Genomic DNA, 17,294 nt, shown 5'->3' on the forward strand with positions numbered 1-17,294 from the left:
CACTGGCCTTCTTGGCCACCTGGGCACACTGCTGGCTCCTGTTCAGCCGGCTGGCAATCAACACCCCCAGGTCCCTCTCTGACAGGGGAGAGAGATGGAGGGCAGACAAACTGTGGCTCTTGCTACCGTCTACTTCACATCTGCTCGCAGCCGTGGTTAAGGATCATGCCAGGGGCTACAGGTACCGCACCGAGGGGAACAAGTACGAGGGTTTGAAGCTCGGGCAAGTGGGACTTTGAAGCCTGGTCAAGACAACCTGCACTAGTGATGAGAAATTCATCAAGGATAGACTTTGATCTCCAAACCCTAGAAAACAAGTGGAACACCCTGGATCATAAAGAGAAGGTCTGGGATTGTGCTGAGGATGAAATATTGGACAACCTGGCACAGTGAACAACCGATTCATTCACGTGGCAATGAAACTAACTTCTGAGTGTCCTGGAAGTGAACTACCCTCGTTATAATACTAAAACACACACACACACACAGAGGTTCAGAAGACGCTGCCCAGGTTGAGACCCTTTCCCTGAGCACACGTAGTAGTAGAAGCATGAAGTATGTTCATCACTAACCAGTCTGTATCCAATAGGCGTATGTGGAAAAGCCTCTGATTTTTGTGTATAAAAGCAGCACAAAAACCTGCTGTTGCTGTGCTTGGTGTGTGGAAAAGTCCCCCGAGCGCCCAGGCCTCAATAAGTACAGTAACTCTGGTGAGCGTGTGAAGGGGGGTTTATTGAGCAGCCATCCCCTGGGCACGGCATGGGGACGCCACCCCTTCAGCCTGGCAGAGAAGCAACGTTGTATGGCGCTTTCTTCAGGGACTCCAGGAAGAGCTGCTCGTTGTCTAGGTAATAATGGTCCTGAGAAGAGAGGGATGGATGGAAGAGGTATCAGAGAGTGCCACAGAAGGGGGCTCACAGTCCCGAGTGTCACTCATGAGGGAGAGAAGCATCCCAAACCCTCCTTCCTGTAGTGAGCAGGGGGCAGGTACCCATCCGTGGTACCCCCTGGGGTGTGGGGGCTCCCCCCGCCCCGAGCCCACAACCTCACACTCTGAGCAAGACCCACAGCGGAAGCCTCAAAGAGCAGCCCCACCTGGCGAAGGACCCAGCAGGGAATCCGGGGCTGACGGCAGAGGACGGGGACATCGTGAAGCCAGAGGCCAGCAGAGCTGGCTTCTCCCACCCAGGGACAGGGCGAGGACAAGGGCAACCCCACGGAGCCGAGGATGTTGTCCATGAGCCTGAGACCAGCTGTGAGGATCCACCCGTCCTTGCTTCTGGCATCACTCCTCTAGGTGCCCAGGGCTTCTACAAGCCCGCCCAGCCCCACAGCTCAGTAATGATCTGAGCCACAGCCTGGGCTGTCTCCTACCAGGCTCAAACCAGGCTTCACCCAGCCCTGCTCCCACCCAGCGGGTTTGAAGCCCCTTCCCTCCCCGGTCTCCCATCATCTCACCTGCAGGGCTCGGAACTTCATCATCGCCAGCGTGGCGCTGAGCTCGGCGGAGCTGGCCCTGGCCAGGAGTTCCTGGATACCTCCCGGGCTGCCGATGGGAGGTGGAAAGCCTGGAACAGAAGCCCGACTGTGTGGTGCTGCCGCCGTCAGAGGAACCGCAGACGCAGACGACACAGCATCCCTTTGGGTGCTGCCTGCGTGTCCCTGCAGCAGGGTCCTCCCCACGCTCCCAGTGCAAAGGGGCTTTAACCCACCAGCCTCTCCCTTCCTGGCCCCTCTGCCCTCTCCTGGCACTGCCCTGGCTCAGAGCTTCGCTGAGCTCCTTCAGAGGACGAGGAGGCCAACTCCCATCTGAGGTTGATACACAGGGGAACTAAAACAGCCCCCAGCAACAGCCCAAGCCTCCCAAGAAGTGGAATACAAGTGCAGCTGCGCCCCAGCACGTCCCTTCCCACCGGCAGCAAGCACAAAGCCTTACGCAGCGTGCTGGAGAAGCCACTCGCAGGGACACTGGAGTCCCGGCCTGCGATCCGCAGCATCGTGGGGCTGTTGGGCAGCTCCTGGCGCAGCTGTTGAAGCTGGCTCCTCTGCTGAGCCATGCTCAGCCGGTCCTGCCCCGTCCCGAGGAGAAAGGGAGAGAGAGAAGCTGTTGGCAAAGGTTCGGGCCCTTGGCACGGCGGCCCCAGGCCCAGAAGGGAAGGCGAGGGGGTATTTGCCTGGTGCAGACGCTCTTCCTGCTGCCTGAGCTGCTCCAACTGCTGCTGCAGGGCCTGCAGCCTCGACGGGTGCTGCGAGTCGACCCTGATGGCCTCCCGCAGGGCTCGCTGCCCTTCCTCGTACTTCTGGGAGGAGAGCTGCAAGGCAGAGCGGCTGGGGAGGCTGGGGACAGGGACCCTCGCTGCCCTGGGGCAGGACTCCTTTGGGCATCCCCTCCTTCCCCTTCCAGGACAGGCTTTCTGTCCCTGCTTTGGCAGGGCTGTGAAAGCCCAGCTTTGCTGCCAGCCCGTGTGCAGCTGGGAACGGCAGCGCAGATGCTCCGCTTACCTCGGTCATGCTTTTCAGCTCCTCCTCCTGCTGCCGGACGCGCAGCGCAGCCCCATTCACCTTCTCCCTCTCCGCCTTCAGCTCCTGCCAGGACTTGTCCAGCAGCTCTTTCTCCCTCGCCAGCTGCTCCTCCCTGGCTCTCAGCGTGTGGACCTGCATCTTCATCTCTGCCCGCTCCTAGGATGGGCACAGGGGAAACCCATCTCTGCCACTGAACCCCGGCCAACACCCAGAGGCTGCTTCAAGCCCCCAGCGCCTGGCGGGAACCCTGCACGGAAAGCTCTGGCCCCAGGCTCCCCGAGAAGCTGCAGCACCGTGCACGCACACAGCAGCCTCTCGCACCCGTGTGCCAGAGGCTTGGTCTGAGGGCGATTCACCGCGCAGCTGGGTGTGGCACTGAGGAGGCAGAGGAAGGATGCTGCAGCCCAGCACCCAGCTCTTTCCTCCACCACACACCGCAGCGCAGCCCCGCTCACACTCACAGGACATGTGAAAAGCACCTGGAGATCTCCGCCCCACCTCACCTTCGCCCTCTCCAGCTCCACTCGCTCCACAGAGAGCTGCTGGGTCACAGCTCGCTGCTCCTCCTCCAGCGAGTGCTGCAGTGATTTCGCTCTGGAGCGCTCCGCCAATGCCCTCTGTCGCTCCTGGTTCAGACACAGAGGAGACACAGATGCCATTCGCAGGCTCCAGGCCAGGGACCGCCAGTGGGCGAGACCTACGGCCCATGCCCAGACAGGAGGGCTGAGCCGGACAGAGGACACAGGGTGGGCTCACCTGCTCCAGCAGCCGAGTCTGCTCGTCCAGCCTGGCCTCCATTTTGGCCACCACTGCCTGGAAACGGCGCCGCTCCTCCTCCGCGTCCCTCTGCTGCTGCAATAAGCTGTCCTGGAGCACTGGGGAGAGGCAGCAGCGGGGCCGTGAGCAGCGTGAAGAGGGAAGCCCCGCTCTGTCCATCCCATATTCACAGAAAAACTGCACGCCTTTGTGCTCAGCACCTTTGGCACATCCCCCAGGACACCGTTTGGCAAAGGAAAGACCCCGAGATGCCCAGGGACCAAGGCAGGCAAGGCTCCGCCAGCCTTGGCTCCCAGCCTCTGGCTGACTCGGAGCACCTTCTCCCCGTTTCCTGGGTGTCCCCAGCCCCAGCGGGGACCCCGCGGCCATTTTGGCACAGAGGAACGGCAGACGTACCCTTGAGCTGCTTCTCCTGCGTCTGTGCCCCCATGGCCAGCTCCCGGGAGGTGCTCTGCTGTGTGGCCTCCATCTTCTGTAAGAAGTCACGCAGGTCGCTGAAGAACTTCTCCATCCGATCCATGACGCCGTTGAGAGTCCTGCGGAGAGCAGCGAGGGGAGGGTCACCCCGGGGGGACACACTTCATCTCCCCACGATGGAGAGGGGGACCTGTGGTGGGCCAAAGGCCGGGCAGCCCTGCCCCGAACCTCTCTGGGGCAGAGCAGAGCAGTATTCCTGCATCGGCAGAGCTCAGCGTCCCTGGAGGCAGGGGCTGGGAGAGGGGATGGCCCCTGGTGCCACAGTCCGAGGCTGCTTCCCCGGAGGACAGGGAACACCGTGGCCAGGGACCAACGCGGGGACGCGATGCCGGCCATCGGTACCTGCTGTGCAAAGTGGCGCTGGTCACCGCCTCGACCTCCTGGTCCTTCATCTGCTTCAGCCGCTGGAGCTGCTCGTCGTGCTCTCTGCGCAGCTCCTGCACGGACACCCTGCAAGGAGCCCGCCACGGGCTGTTACAAACCGGGGCTCCCCGTGACGGGCAGCGAGGACGAGGCTTGCTCAAGGGCCTGGGAACCAGGTCCCAGGAGCTGAGCTGGCACGGGGCTCTGTCCCAGGGCATCCACTGACAGGCATCCGCATTGGGCATGGACCACAGCTGGGGGGACGGGCTTCTCCACCAAAAACAGATTTCCAATTGACCCCCACTCTGTGGACATCAGTGACTCACTGACCTGGATGACAGGGGTTTGGGGGAGATAAAACACTGGTCTCAGCACCTTGCAAAATACAATGCCTTCACTCGGGAAGGACGTCTCCAGCCACATCTCCCTCTGTCCGGCTACAAAGCAAATCCCCATTCCAAAAGCCGCCCGACTGCCCACAGCCCAGTGCTTCTGGAGTCTCCTTTCTCCTGTCACTGTGTCCCCAAACCACTCCCCAATTCCTCTGCCACAACCAGCAGCACCGGCCCCACGCGTGCGCCGCTCGTGCCGCTCTCACCTCTGCAGCTCTCGCAGCCGCTCCAGCTCCAGCGCGCTCCGCTGCTCCAGCTCTGCCCGCGCCTGCTCCGCCTCCTGCCTCTGCCCCAGGAGCTGAGCCGCCAGCTGCTCCTTCTCCTGCTGCAGCCTCTGCTCCCGCTGCCTGCAGGTCTCCTCCAGCACCTTCACCTGGCTCCTGCCCGCAGAGGTCACGGCCAGGAAGAAGTGTTACTTTCAGGGCAGTAGCCGGCCCTCTCCACCCACAGCGCACGCAGGGATTTCGGAGCAGAGCGGCGGCGCTGGGGGCGTGGGGAAACACGCGACTCTCCTCAGCCCGTGAGCCCTGGCTGGGGACGTGCTGGCCCTGGGACCGGCTCCTCCTCCTTCTGCCCCACAGACGGTGTCCGTGAGAGCAGACCCCCCCTTGGCTCACCAGTGGGGCTCCTCTCTGCCCCCACCAGCTCCACACCCACATGGCTGTGGGCCGGCCCGCCCCAGGGACGGATCTGGGCAGCGCCCCAGCGCTCCCACCCCCGCGGAGAGGGACAGGGCTGCAGGCAAGGCCCTGGCAGAGCAGGGGAGCACGTGCTCTCGCCTGTGGGTACCTGTGGGTGCTCTCGAGGAGATCCAGGTCCTCCTGGTGCCGCTGCCGGAGGCTCTCCAGCAAGAGTCTGTCCTCGGCCCGTGCCAGCTCCAGCGTCCGCACCTGCCGGCCACCCGGGGAGAAGGTCCTTGTGCCGCCCAGGGGACAGAGCTCCCACAGCAGCACTTGCTGGCCGCAGGCTTCTCTGGACAGGCAGCTTCCTCCTCTCTGCCCCGGCCCCCCTGATGCCATTGGGAGCAGGCATGGCCCCTGCTCCTGCCCCGGCTCACCCCTGCTCCCCCGTCCAGCAGGCGATGGGGCTCACCTGGCTCTCCAGCTCTGCCACACGGGCCTGGACACGGAGCAGCGCTGCCTGACAGCCTGTCACATCCTCGTGGGGCTGGGCAGTGGGAGCCCCCAGACTCCTCTCATGCAGCAAGCCCAGGCCTGGGGACTCTGCCTACGGGGACAGAGAGACAAGACCCAGGCCCTTCAGGATCAGGGGCTTTGTGGTGCGGCCATCGGCCCCCAAAGGCAGGCACGTGCCTCCCCTGCAGCTGTGCCATGGCTGTGCAAACCTGCGGAGACACAGGGACGCTCTCGGGGAGGTAAAGCCCTGGGGAGAGCATCTCCTCCCAGCCCGGGAATGGCGACCCAGCCCCAGCCTCCTGCAGTCCCTCCTCTACACATCTCCAGCCCAACCCCACTGCTGCCCAGGTGACACTCGGCAGCCCCTACCCCAGACACAAGCGTGCGGGGCTCTTCCTTCTCTGGGGACAGACTCGAGGATAAGGCCTTGCGAGGCCTCTGGGAGACAGCGTGTGTCCTGCCACCAGGGCTGGGCCACGAGGCCCAGCTCGATGTGACCAAGCAAGCCTCTGATGTCTCATTAATAGGATACAGAGATGCCTGGGGAACTCTGTCAACACTGCTCAGGCAATGCAGGGCTCTCACTGCACACGATTTACAAAGCAGCCACAGCACACACGCTTTGGCCCGACAAATACAACTCGTGGCACCTCGGGGCTCTCCAAAGCCTTTGCCTCCATGAACACAGGCTCCCAGGGCTGCAAAGCGGGGCACAGCCATCCTCCTGCCCAGGGAGCACGGGCAGAGCTGGGTGACCCTGAGTTGGCAGGGGAGGGCTCACGATCACCACCCCGATCCTGCACCTCTCGGGGGCACAGGCCCAGCAGACCTACCTGAGCCAGCGGGGCAGGGCCCTGCGTCTCCTGCTCTCCCGGGAACAAGGCTGCGGGGACTGAAAATTCAACAAGTCTGTGATGCAGACTGGCCAAGGGGAACCATTCCCTCCCAGAAGGACGAGGGCCTGGGTCTCCTCGGCAGAGCGAGAAGGATCCTGCCCTGCTCTGGCAGCTGGGGATGGGGACGGACGCTCAGACAGGCTTGTCCAGACCCGCACCCCTACCCCACCCCACGCACAGCGGCGGGGACTCTGCTCTGCAGAGGAAGTCTGGGGGCAAAGCACGGCTCCTCCTCCATCTCCATCCACTAGGGAGGAGGCTGGGTCCCCTCAGCCACTTTCAGTGGCCTCTGAAGTGGCGCTCAGCCTCAGCCTAGGGCAGGAGGGGGTCTGCCTGCACACAGAGCTAGTGGGACGAGTGTTGGGGCAGCAGGAGGGAAGAGGGAGAGAGAAGGGACAGCACGAACTTAGGCCCACCCATTGCTCAGACAGAGCAAGTCCCCGGCAGCCCTCTGAAACCCCACAGGCAGCACTGCGGAGCTCAGCGCGCCCCAGCACCGTGTCCCCACCGCGCCACGACACGGGGATGGTGGGATCCTGCAGCCTGGCAGCCCCCTCCAGCAACAGCTGGGCAAAGCCCGGGCAGCGTTCACACGGACAAGGGCGATGCTGCGGCTCCTGCCTTTTTGGGGCTGGTTGTTTTTGCAGGGCCGGGGGGACCCTCTCTGCATCCTGTGCCCAAATGAAACAACCACATGAAACGCACCCGGGGCGCTGGCGTCTCTGGAGGGATCCCCCTGTGCAGCCTCCGATGGGTGAGCTGAGGCTTGTTTCGCAGTGCTGAGCCAGGGGACTGGTGGCCTGCGTGGGCACAGAGACACGAGTGATGCACAGCAGCGCCGCAGCTCAGGGAGAGGCGCGCAGACATTCTCCTGCTCGGCATTTCGGGGAGTTTTTAAACTTCAGAGCCGCCTGCCCTCCCACTAACAGAGGTGCCAGGGCAGTCTGATCCCCGCTGGCTACTAGCCCTCCCCGTTGCCCCATCTCCCACACGCAGCTGCTTTCTGCAGGACACCCCTCCCGTGGAGGACGCCGGAAAGGCGAAGGCGGCCTTACCTGGAGCTGTCTGTGCTCGCTGCCTCGTCCTGCACGGCGGCTGCCTGCGGCTGTGCTCCTGGGGAGGCTGCTGGCCGGCTGCAAGCAAAAAGCATCCGATGTGGGAGAGCCAAGGAGGCGAGGAAAGACAAGATCCTCTCCCCCAACACCAGTTCCTGCCTGGCAGGGAAAGCGTCTGTCCCACTCAGCTGCGGCAGGATTCAGCCTTTGGGCTGCAGGGGGAGCAAAGACACCTCAAAACCTCCCTCACCGCTGTTTCTCCGTGCTGCATCCACCCCCCTCCCCTGGGCAGCACCAGCCCCAGCTAACACAGCCCTGCCCACGCCACAGGGCTCTCTGTCTGCAGTTCGCATCCCAGTCCCCTTCAGTGGCACGAGTCCGGACCTGGGTCCGTGTCAACTCAGCTGGAGGAGGTGCTTTGCCTCAACTAGGAGGAAGGAAGGGGAATGAAGGCAGGAACGAGGAGCACGGGGCGGGGAGCTGGTGGGGGTGTGCTGATCCAGGACAGCTCCGCGGGACCCACGGCACTGTGCCCCCTCTTGGCTACAACTGGCAGGAGAGCCCAGAGGTGTGAGGGGACTGTGGGCTGGATCAGTGGGACACAGCCCCACACTATTACCCCACCCTGAGACAAGACAGTGCTTAAAATTAATTTCTCAGATCGGAGCCCAGGGTTTCTGAGAGCTCCTGCTGGAGCAGCTACACGCGGAGCAGACGGGAGCACTGCGGCCATCAACCATGTCTTTACCTGACAGGAGAGCGGGGAGGCAGCCCTTCAACTGGGGCCTCCGAGGGCTTGGCATTCCCCTCCTGGGCCTTCGCCTGGGCTTGGGCTTTTTTGCGTCGTAAGGCAGCGCTCAGCCAGTCCTCCTCCTCCACTGGGTCGGTTTTAGTGGCTGCCTCCTCTGCAGCTGGGAGCTGTCTGGCGGGGCTGGGCCGCCCAGCTGCGGCAGGGCTGGGGGAGCTCCCTGCAGGACTGGCCTTCGATGGAGATGACAGCTCCAAATCCAAAAAATCTTCATCTTTCAAGCCCAGCCAGGCACCTCTATTCCTGCGGCCCCGCGCGGGGCTCTGGCTGGCTGTTGGAGGAGCTTTGGAGAGGGGCTCTGCTTTAAGTTCACTGTTCTTCTCGGTTGAAAACCTGCTGTGAGGAGAAGCAGTCACATCCCTGCCTGCGAAGGGACACCGGGGACCCTGCCCGCTCCGCTCAGGGACAGCGTGGCCGGTGGCTGGAGCTACAGACACACAGAGAACACAATACCTCAGAGGCTGCCTTCTCGCCGGCCGGCCCTTGGCTGTGGAGGCCACCGAGGGCTCGTACGCTCCAAAGACAAAATCCTTGCGCCGACCCTCTTCCTTCTCTGTGCAGACAAGCAGCCTTGAGTCAGCGCCCAGAGGAGCAGCCAGCTGCAAAGACTCCAGCCCTCCTCCTCCTCCCCCCCTGCAATTCCCACTGATGTTGCTGCCTCTGGGAAAACACTGCTGGAAATGTCTTGCCCAGAAACCGGTGAGCAAGGGGCCTCCTCGGAGTGGCTGCGAAAAACTTTTGTTGGGAATCAGCCCACGGCCAAAGGCAGCCGAGTTACAGCTCCTGTGCAAATGCTGCCAGGCTGCCGCGAGGGCAGAAAGGGCATTTCCCCTGCAAGGGCAGTAGAAATCAATCTCGCTCGCCCAAGCCAACGCTGCCACCTCTGCAGCCCTCCCCAGCGTCCCTGGCTGTGCTCACCTGGCTGCTTTTGGGACTTCGCCTCCTGTGTGACCTCCCGGCGCTCTCCCAGGCCTGGCTCTTCCAGGGTTCTGGCCACGGAGCCTCGTCCCAGTAACTCGTCCAGCACAGCGCGGGCTGGCCGGACCTCCTCTCTGCTGGGGCACAGCGGCAGATGGGTTTCTCCCAGAGGCAGGGCTGGTCCTCCTCACACAGCCTTGCCAGCCTGCTCTGCCTCTTCTCTGCCACACAAGGCTGCTCCTGCCCCTTTCAGGGACCCACAGGCACAAGCTCGGCATCCCCCACCCACCATGGTGGCACCATCTCAAGACACAAGCCATCCCCCTCCTTTACTCCCACCGCCCCTTCACGGCCCTTACTTTTCTGCCTTCTTGCCCTGCTTGCCATCTCTTCCTGGGCTACTGCCAAGGCCCAGTGCATCTAGCAGGTCGTCGCCGTCGTCTTCAAAGGTGATCTCCTTCCTCCTCTGCACTGGGGCCGCGGTGCGCAGGGGCGTCTGGGCTGCGGGTGGCTCTGGGGGTGGGATCACACATCGTAGGAGGTTTGAGCTGGGCTTGTCTCTTTTTTTTTTTTTTTTTTTTCCAACAAGAGATCAGAGCAGCCCTGCCTGCTCTTCTCTCTCAGGACCGTTTACAGAGACACTTTTAAATAGCTCTTTTCAGTGACCAAATCTCACAGCAAGTGACAAAGTGGCAACGCGCTACTGCCTGGTCCGTGGCCACTGATGGGACATTGCTGGTGTCACTGACACACTGGGGTTTCCAGCTCTGGCGGACACCAGCAGCTTCTTCAGCTTTGCAAGTTTCCACTCAGAGAATTCCTCTCCACCTTCACCCAAAGTCCCTCTTCCACCCCTGCACCTTAGTCCTTGCCCCAACCCACCAGCTGCTACTCGTGCCCAGAGGGGATTTTTCAGGGTGAAAGGAGGTTTGAGGGGACTACCAGACCCATTGGCATCCCTGCTGCAGCAACAAGAGAGGCGAGTGCCTGTAACACGGTCACAGTGCAGCTGGATCCCACCCAGAGGTGCAACTGTGCTTTGGGGTGGACCAGCGAGGCCCTCAGCCACCCAAATCCTGACCCACAACCCTGGTTCTCCTCTGGCCGCGTGCAGAACAGGCTGCATGAGTCCAAGGGAAGATTTGAGACTCCATTCCCAGAAACGAAAAGTCAGTTCTGTAACCTCTAGCACACTGCAAATATTGAGCGCTCAGGGAGCTGTTACCAGCTGTAACCCCGCTACCAAGTTGCTCCGTAAAGGGCCGTACTGGTTAACAAGAGATGCCACTAGCTGGCTTTCATTTAACGTTTGGACATGACACAAACTCAGCCAGGCTGCTGATTCATTTAATACAAAGAGGATGCATCAAGCAATGCCGCTTACCTTTCTCCTTGCTCTGTTTTTCCTCAGGGATGCTTTTAGTGCCTGTCGGAGATGGCTTCTTGGGTGCATCCTGCTCCTCATCAGACAAGAGCCCCGACAGAGGATCATCTAAATCTGGCAATTACCCCGTAGGGGCAGAAAATAAAACAATAAAAACAAACAAAACAACAAAACCAAGGTTATTGAGAACAACGCCTCTGTGCTAAGCCAAACACTCCTCCCCACCATGTGCACGTGGGGACAGGAGATCATCTCTGCCCAAAGCCACGAACGCAGACTCTGCACAGACCCGGGACACCCATGAGTATCTCAAAACTGGGCTGCTTTAACGCTTGACCACTCTTTAGGCAATGACAAAGGGGAGGACAAAGCCCACCTAAATCACCTAAAGCCAGTTAGTGACTGGAACAGATGCTGACCTCGGTTAAAGCGCAGGCTCTGACAGCCAGATCTCAGCTGTGCCAGGAAACCAGCCCCCCTCTTTGGAAGGGGGACAGAATCCCCCCCTCCCCGATACAAGGGTCTCCAAGTGCTACAGACAGGCACTAAAAACCAAAGCACGGCTCAAAAAGCAAACGCCCTCAGGAATCCTCTCCCAGCCCCACCCTGGGGAGGGCTTCCAACACTGAGCAGTCTTTTTTTTTTTTCCTTTGGTCACCTCTAAGGGATGAGCTTTGCACGGGCATCGCAGGGGTGAAGGATGCTCTATGTCATTAACCAGCCAAGCCTTTGGGTGACAGAAGAGGCAAGCTACGGGCAAAGAGCAAGGACAGAGTCCTCAGCTGCCCCCACACATCCATGTGCTGAAGGGAAGCGACATCCTACCTTCCAAGTTGAATTTCCTGTACTGTCGGGAAGCAGCGAAGGATGACAGCGGCTTCTTCTCCATCACAGGTCCAGACTCTCCTGCAAAGAGAGGCCACAGCTCTCACAGACAAGGTACTGCGGAGATGGCCCTCTCCCACCCTGGCTGAAGGTCACTTCTCTGGTGGCAGCCCCCTAAAAGCACATCCTGGGACACACAGTCAGTCCCCTCACGGCCCTGGGGGGTGGGAATCTCTCTGGAGGGGCCTCCTTGCAGGCAGAGAAGGAGAAAAGGGCTTGGGGAAGAGCAGGACAGGTTGGGGACAGGCACGTCTTAAATGCACCCCCCTGGCTCTCCTTCCACGCAGACCAGGCAGATCCCTGCTCTTTGACCTGCACCAGGCAACAGCCAAGTGGGGTTTGGTGGGAGGCGGCAGCGCGGCTGTTGGGGCGGCTGATGGCAGTGATGTTATCACAGCACGACAAGAGGCCGGGCCAGGGATCAACCAAGGGACAACACACAGCCAGAATGACACTCGGCGGCTGGGACAGCCCCAAAAAACATTTTAGGGAACAAATCCACTTTTCATTCCCTATCGCAGAAGAAAATATGCCCTGCTCGTCTGGAACGAGGCTACGACAAGAGCACAATCTCCTTTTCACCTTTCCCAGGGCCTTTCACGGTTGTCTTCCCTGGCGCAGAACCGGGTCTCGACGCTCCCAGCAGATCAGCTTCCAGGTCGTCCAAGTCCTGGAAAGCAACAGGACGGCGACAGGAGCAGGGCGAGCGCTACTCCTGCCTCAGCGCTGCTTCTCCCTTCGGAGGTTGGTGCTGGAGGCCACGGCTGCAGCCCACGCGGAGCTCAGACCAAGGGTATTTCTGCACTGACCTTCAGGCTCTGCAGCAGAGCTTGGGGCTCTCCACCGGAGGCACTGGAGCCCTGCGTGCCAAGGAGGGCAGAGATCAGAGACAAGCAGACTTTGGAAACTCCTCACCCCTCGCTTCCATGCTCCAGCCCCCACTTTTCCTCATTGTTTGGAATGGGAGAACGCACGCCCAGCTCCTCCTGGGGTGCCCCTCACTGGAAACCCCCTGTGCCTTGATTCCTTTGCTGACATCCTACTGCCTCTGGGAGAAGCGTCAGCAACACCCAGGCTGGTGCTTTGGGTGAGGGTCCTTCCTGTGACGCTTCCTCCCAAGAGCACCCAGCAGGGCTGGGCTGCAGCACGACGTGCCCCCCTGGCTTTGCTCCAGCTCACCCAGGGCACCCGCAAGCCCTTCTCCCACCATCCACCCACTCCCCCGGCCCAGCTCCCCTGCAGCCACGCCAGAGAGGGGTCACCTCTTCAGCCAGACCTCACGGTTCCCCCCGATATCCCACTGCTGACTTGCCTGGGGTGACACCAGGGACAAGCCTGGCCTGTCTCAGTCCCAGCCCTCGGGGTACCCAGGCTCTCTCCCAAAATTCGGGCTCACCTCCGCAGCTTCCACATCCTCTACAGGGAATCCGTTGAAGAAATCCTCCGCTACACGGGACCTGCGACACAAGCCTGGGGGTCAGCAGCAGCACCCGTGAGCTCGGCAAGGGCACGTTGGGGACAGCCAGGCCAGGTGGCGGCAGGCGGAGGGGACCGCACGGGCACACCGCGGCAGCCACGGCGTGCAACAGAAAAGGGGGCGAAAATAGCACCCGCATAAAAGATGGGAGTGCTGGGACTGCTGCAGTTAAGCGAGCAACTCTCCTAAGGCAGATGTACAGGAGATGCACAGGGCTGGGCGCACCCAGCTCCCGCTGGAAAGCTTCAGGCTCTGGGCTCCCAGTTCCCAAAGGCATGGCCGGTAACTCGCCTTCCCGGGCAATCGCTCTCGGGGCAGGGAGCGAGGGGGAGAAGCCGAGGACGGGGCAGGTCACAAGGACTTGGGGAGCACAGAGAGATCTCCAAGACGAGAGGCTCTGTCTCAAAGGCACTCACTTCTGGCTGGCCGGCAAGCTGCTGCCCCTGGCCAGCCGCGAAGTCCTTGCAGAATTCACGGGGCTTTCGTCTGGAAACAAGACAGGGAGACGTGAGGACGACGGACACGGGCATATTCCTGACCTGGGCACCCCAAAGGGGGATTTGCTGTCTCCCCAAGGGACACAGAGGCTTTTCATCAGAGATGAACTTCACTCGGCCTCCCCAAGCCGACGTCCAGCCTCTTCAACGGCCTCTGACTCTGGGAAACCCTGCTTGCTGCTTCCTCCCCCTCACCGCTGGAGCCCCCTCGGAGACCACTGGCTGTTGCACCAGCACCTCCCGCTCCCAGCAGGGGAGGAAGAGGACAAGGATGCTGCCCTTTCAGCTGCAAAGAAGGTTCCTTTTACCGTCCTCGTATCCCAGGAGGTCGCCAAGCAGGTCATCCACAGACCCTGAAACCAGACACATTAAAGGCGCTGAGGCAGCGGAGCTCAGCACGCAGGTGCAGACAAGCTCCCAGTTTCAGCATGCCTTGCTCTCCTGAAACCCCCCAAGCATACAGGTTTGGGCTCACGCACCATCAGCGTAAGGCCTTCCTAGAGAGAACTGCCAGGACCTGACCCAGTATTGGGGGCAGAAACGGTTTCGCTTCACTTAGCCAGAACGGAGATCTCTCTACCAAGGAGCCAGCGTCAGTGTCCGCGGCTGCAAGAGGCCCCCAAACAGGCACCTGGGCGTTAGGGGAGGGGAAGAACTGAACTAAGGGCATCGATTCTGCCCTGGGCTGGGGAAAGCCCGCAGGAAAGGGCTGGAGGAGCCCCATAAGCAAAGCCCCTCGCTGGCAGAGGCGGGCGCGTGTCTCTGCCTCAGGGATGAGACGACGCCGCAGCTGCAGCTCTCGGCCAAGGCCCCGCAACCACCGCCGCAGCCAGGACCCCCCCACCTGATCCCGCTGCCCCCCCGCCTCCGGCCCCGCGTTCCCGCAGAACAAAGCACCTACGGACAGCGAAGGGGACGCGCCCCAGGCTACGTACCGCCGAAACTGCTCGGGGGGGCTGCAGCCTGCGGGGAGAGACAAGTTCCCTCAGGAGAAAACGGCGCGGGGCTGGCCGGGTCCTGCTCCAACCCCGCCGGAGCCAGGGGCAGGGCTCTCCACAGCACCCCACAAGCAACAGCGAAGCCCCCCGCCCCCCTCCCGGCCCCGCCGGTCGGGAAACGGCCCCTGAACCGCCGGAACCCCGAGACATTCCCACCTGCAGCGGCAGCGGCGAGCACAGCCCCGCCCGCCCCCCGCGGGGTCCCTCTGCCCCCCCCAGAGGGGCCGGAGCGGCACAGCCGCATTGCCCGGGCCCGCCTCAGCACCCCCCGCACTCACCATCGCGGCGCCCCGGCCTTCCCCTGCTCTCCCGCCGCCTTCCCGGCTGCTCCCGCTCTCCGCCGCTCCCTGCAGGGACACAAGGGTCTCCTCAGCGGCCGGCCCGGCCCGCGGCACCCCCCGTTACCTCTGGCCCACGCGATCTCCTGCTCCTGCCGGCCGCCCGGCCGGCTCCGCGCTGCTCCGCCTCGCCCGGCCGCTCGCCACAAGGCTCCGGCGCTGCACAAGAGCCCCGCAGGGAGCGAGTCCCGCCCGCCGCCGCCGCCGCCGCCGCCGCCGCCCCGGGGAGCCCCCACCTCGCCGCCGCCGGGCGCCCAACGGCCCAACCGCCGCCTCTCCGCACCCGCCGCGCGGCGCGCGCTGCCCGCCCGCGCGGCTCTTCACGAGACAGACCCCCTCAGCCGCGGGCCGCGGAGGCGGCGGGGGGGGCTGCAGCCGCTCCCCCCAGCACCGGGGGGCTGCGAAGCGCGGCAGCAGACCCTGCAGAGGACGAGACACACGCCAGAGGCTGGCGGGGCTCAGAGCATCGCCCGTGCCCGGGAAGGGCTTCGCGCGGGGACACCCGCCGGCGGGGATTTGATTTCGCTCCTTTCGCGCCCTTGGGGGGAACTCCCTGGCGTCCTCCCCGCTGCCAGGGCTGGGTCCCCGAGCAGAGCGGGGCACAGAGACCTCAGCACGGTGCTCCCGGCAGCTGCCAGCCTGGGAGCCAGCAGAGAGGGGCACCCACCGCTGCTGCAGCCACGCGTCACCTCCCTCTGCAGCGACGAGGGCTGGCACACGGGCCAGCGGCCAGCCAGGGCCGCGTCCCGCTCCCGCACCTTTCCCTGCCAAAGGACAGCTCCTGCTCTCCGCACATGCCCCTTCACCCACCCGCCGCTCCTCCTGCTGCGGGGCAGTGCCCCTTCACCCACCCGCGCACATGCCCCTTCACCCACCCGCGCACACCAGCGCTCCCACACGCAGCAAAGATGTCATCTGGGCAGCCAGTCCCTGCGCGGGTGGCAGGGGGACTCCTCTGCCCGGAGGGGACTGCGGTGTCTGGGCAGCGCCTGCCTTCGCCTTGTCTTCACACAGCTCAGTTCCAGGAGAAAAAGCTCCCACCCTTCCAGCCCAAACCTCACCTCCTTCCCCTCGCAGACGGGCTGGCGCACACCCTCCCAGGCAGCTGAACGCTGCCAGGACGGCCTCGGGTGACAACGGTTCTGCAGACCCCACACACGCGGCTTTGCTGTCACCTGCCGGGCGAGGGCAAGCGGGGAGGAGGCCTGTGCTGCAGCTGGGGTGCTCACCGGTGGGGGGCTGGGGGGTTGGAGCTGTTGCTGAGTCACAGCCAGACCTGAAGCCACCCCCCAGACTGCCCCTGCACTCAGGGGGTGTCTTGGGATCAGGCACAAGTCCCTGTGTGTCCCAGCACAGCTTCACAGAATCGCAGAATCATCTCAGCTGGAAAAGCCCTTGAAGCTCCTCCAGTCCAACCATGAACCTCACACTGACCGTTCCCAACTCCACCAGATCCCTCAGCGCTGGGTCAACCCGACTCTTCAACCCCTCCAGGGATGGGGACTCCCCCCCTGCCCTGGGCAGCCCATTCCAACGCCCAACAACCCCTTCTGCACAGAAATCCTTCCTAAGAGCCAGTCTGACCCTGCCCTGGCGCAGCTTGAGGCCATTCCCTCTTGTCCTGGCGCTGGTTCCTTGGCTCAAGAGACTCATCCCCCCTCTCTGCACCCTCCTTTCAGGGAGTTGTAGAGGGCCATGAGGTCTCCCCTCAGCCTCCTCTTCTCCAGACTAAACCCCCCCAGTTCCCGCAGCCGCTCCCCATCAGACCTGTGCTCCAGACCCTGCACCAGCTCCGTTGCCCTTCTCTGGACACGCTCGAGTCATTCAATGGCCTTTTTGGAGTGAGGGGCCCAAAACTGAACCCACTCATCGAGGGGCGGCCTCACCAGTGCCGAGTCCAGGGGTCAGATCCCTTCCCTGTCCCTGCTGGCCACGCTATTGCTGATACAAGCCAGGATGCCATTGGCCTTCTTGGCCACCTGGGCACACTGCTGGCTCCTGTTCAGCCGGCTGGCAATCAACACCCCCAGGTCCCTCTCTGACAGGGGAGAGAGATGGAGGGCAGACAAACTGTGGCTCTTGCTACCGTCTACTTCACATCTGCTCGCAGCCGTGGTTAAGGATCATGCCAGGGGCTACAGGTACCGCACCGAGGGGAACAAGTACGAGGGTTTGAAGCTCGGGCAAGTGGGACTTTGAAGCCTGGTCAAGACAACCTGCACTAGTGATGAGAAATTCATCAAGGATAGACTTTGATCTCCAAACCCTAGAAAACAAGTGGAACACCCTGGATCATAAAGAGAAGGTCTGGGATTGTGCTGAGGATGAAATATTGGACAACCTGGCACAGTGAACAACCGATTCATTCAC

General features: G+C 62.5%; 1 protein-coding gene across 7 annotated transcripts; it reads right to left on the minus strand.

Annotated features, from left to right (window-relative positions):
- Positions 1 to 716: 716 nt before the first annotated feature.
- LOC141925500 (fas-binding factor 1 homolog) lies at positions 717 to 15,088 on the minus strand. 7 transcript variants are annotated; one of them, XM_074829911.1, is made up of 28 exons: positions 14,865 to 15,087; positions 14,524 to 14,551; positions 13,897 to 13,941; positions 13,508 to 13,577; positions 13,011 to 13,071; positions 12,424 to 12,474; positions 12,197 to 12,284; positions 11,555 to 11,635; positions 10,730 to 10,843; positions 9,705 to 9,858; positions 9,346 to 9,482; positions 8,881 to 8,980; positions 8,368 to 8,763; positions 7,620 to 7,697; positions 7,270 to 7,364; positions 6,502 to 6,560; positions 5,625 to 5,759; positions 5,322 to 5,422; positions 4,739 to 4,912; positions 4,120 to 4,227; positions 3,697 to 3,836; positions 3,280 to 3,398; positions 3,027 to 3,149; positions 2,503 to 2,679; positions 2,175 to 2,312; positions 1,937 to 2,069; positions 1,459 to 1,568; positions 717 to 860 (listed from the first exon to the last, which is right to left on the minus strand). In XM_074829911.1, the coding sequence occupies exons 1-28, from the start codon at positions 14,865 to 14,867 to the stop codon at positions 777 to 779; spliced, it is 3,102 nt and encodes a 1,033-aa protein (XP_074686012.1). In that variant the 5' UTR covers positions 14,868 to 15,087; the 3' UTR covers positions 717 to 776. The 7 variants fall into 7 exon arrangements, with proteins under 7 accessions (XP_074686012.1, XP_074686011.1, XP_074686013.1 ...); XM_074829910.1 differs by having other exon boundaries at positions 10,730 to 10,837; positions 13,508 to 13,941; positions 14,865 to 15,088; XM_074829912.1 differs by lacking the exon at positions 13,897 to 13,941.
- Positions 15,089 to 17,294: the final 2,206 nt, after the last annotated feature.

Source organism: Strix aluco, chromosome 6, assembly GCF_031877795.1.
Source record: "Strix aluco isolate bStrAlu1 chromosome 6, bStrAlu1.hap1, whole genome shotgun sequence".
In the NCBI taxonomy this organism is placed as follows: Eukaryota; Metazoa; Chordata; class Aves; order Strigiformes; family Strigidae; genus Strix; species Strix aluco.

Excerpts from the sequence above, each read along its gene's own strand:
- LOC141925500 (XM_074829905.1), bottom strand. The coding sequence starts at position 13,686 with ATGAAAAGCCTCTGTGTCCCTTGGGGAGACAGCAAATCCCCCTTTGGG. Across the intron at positions 12,285-12,423 it reads CTCTGCTGCAGAGCCTGAAG|GACTTGGACGACCTGGAAGC; the intron begins GTCAGTGCAGAA and ends GTTGCTTTCCAG. Across the intron at positions 1,569-1,936 it reads TGGCTTCTCCAGCACGCTGC|GCTTTCCACCTCCCATCGGC; the intron begins GTAAGGCTTTGT and ends CTTCTGTTCCAG.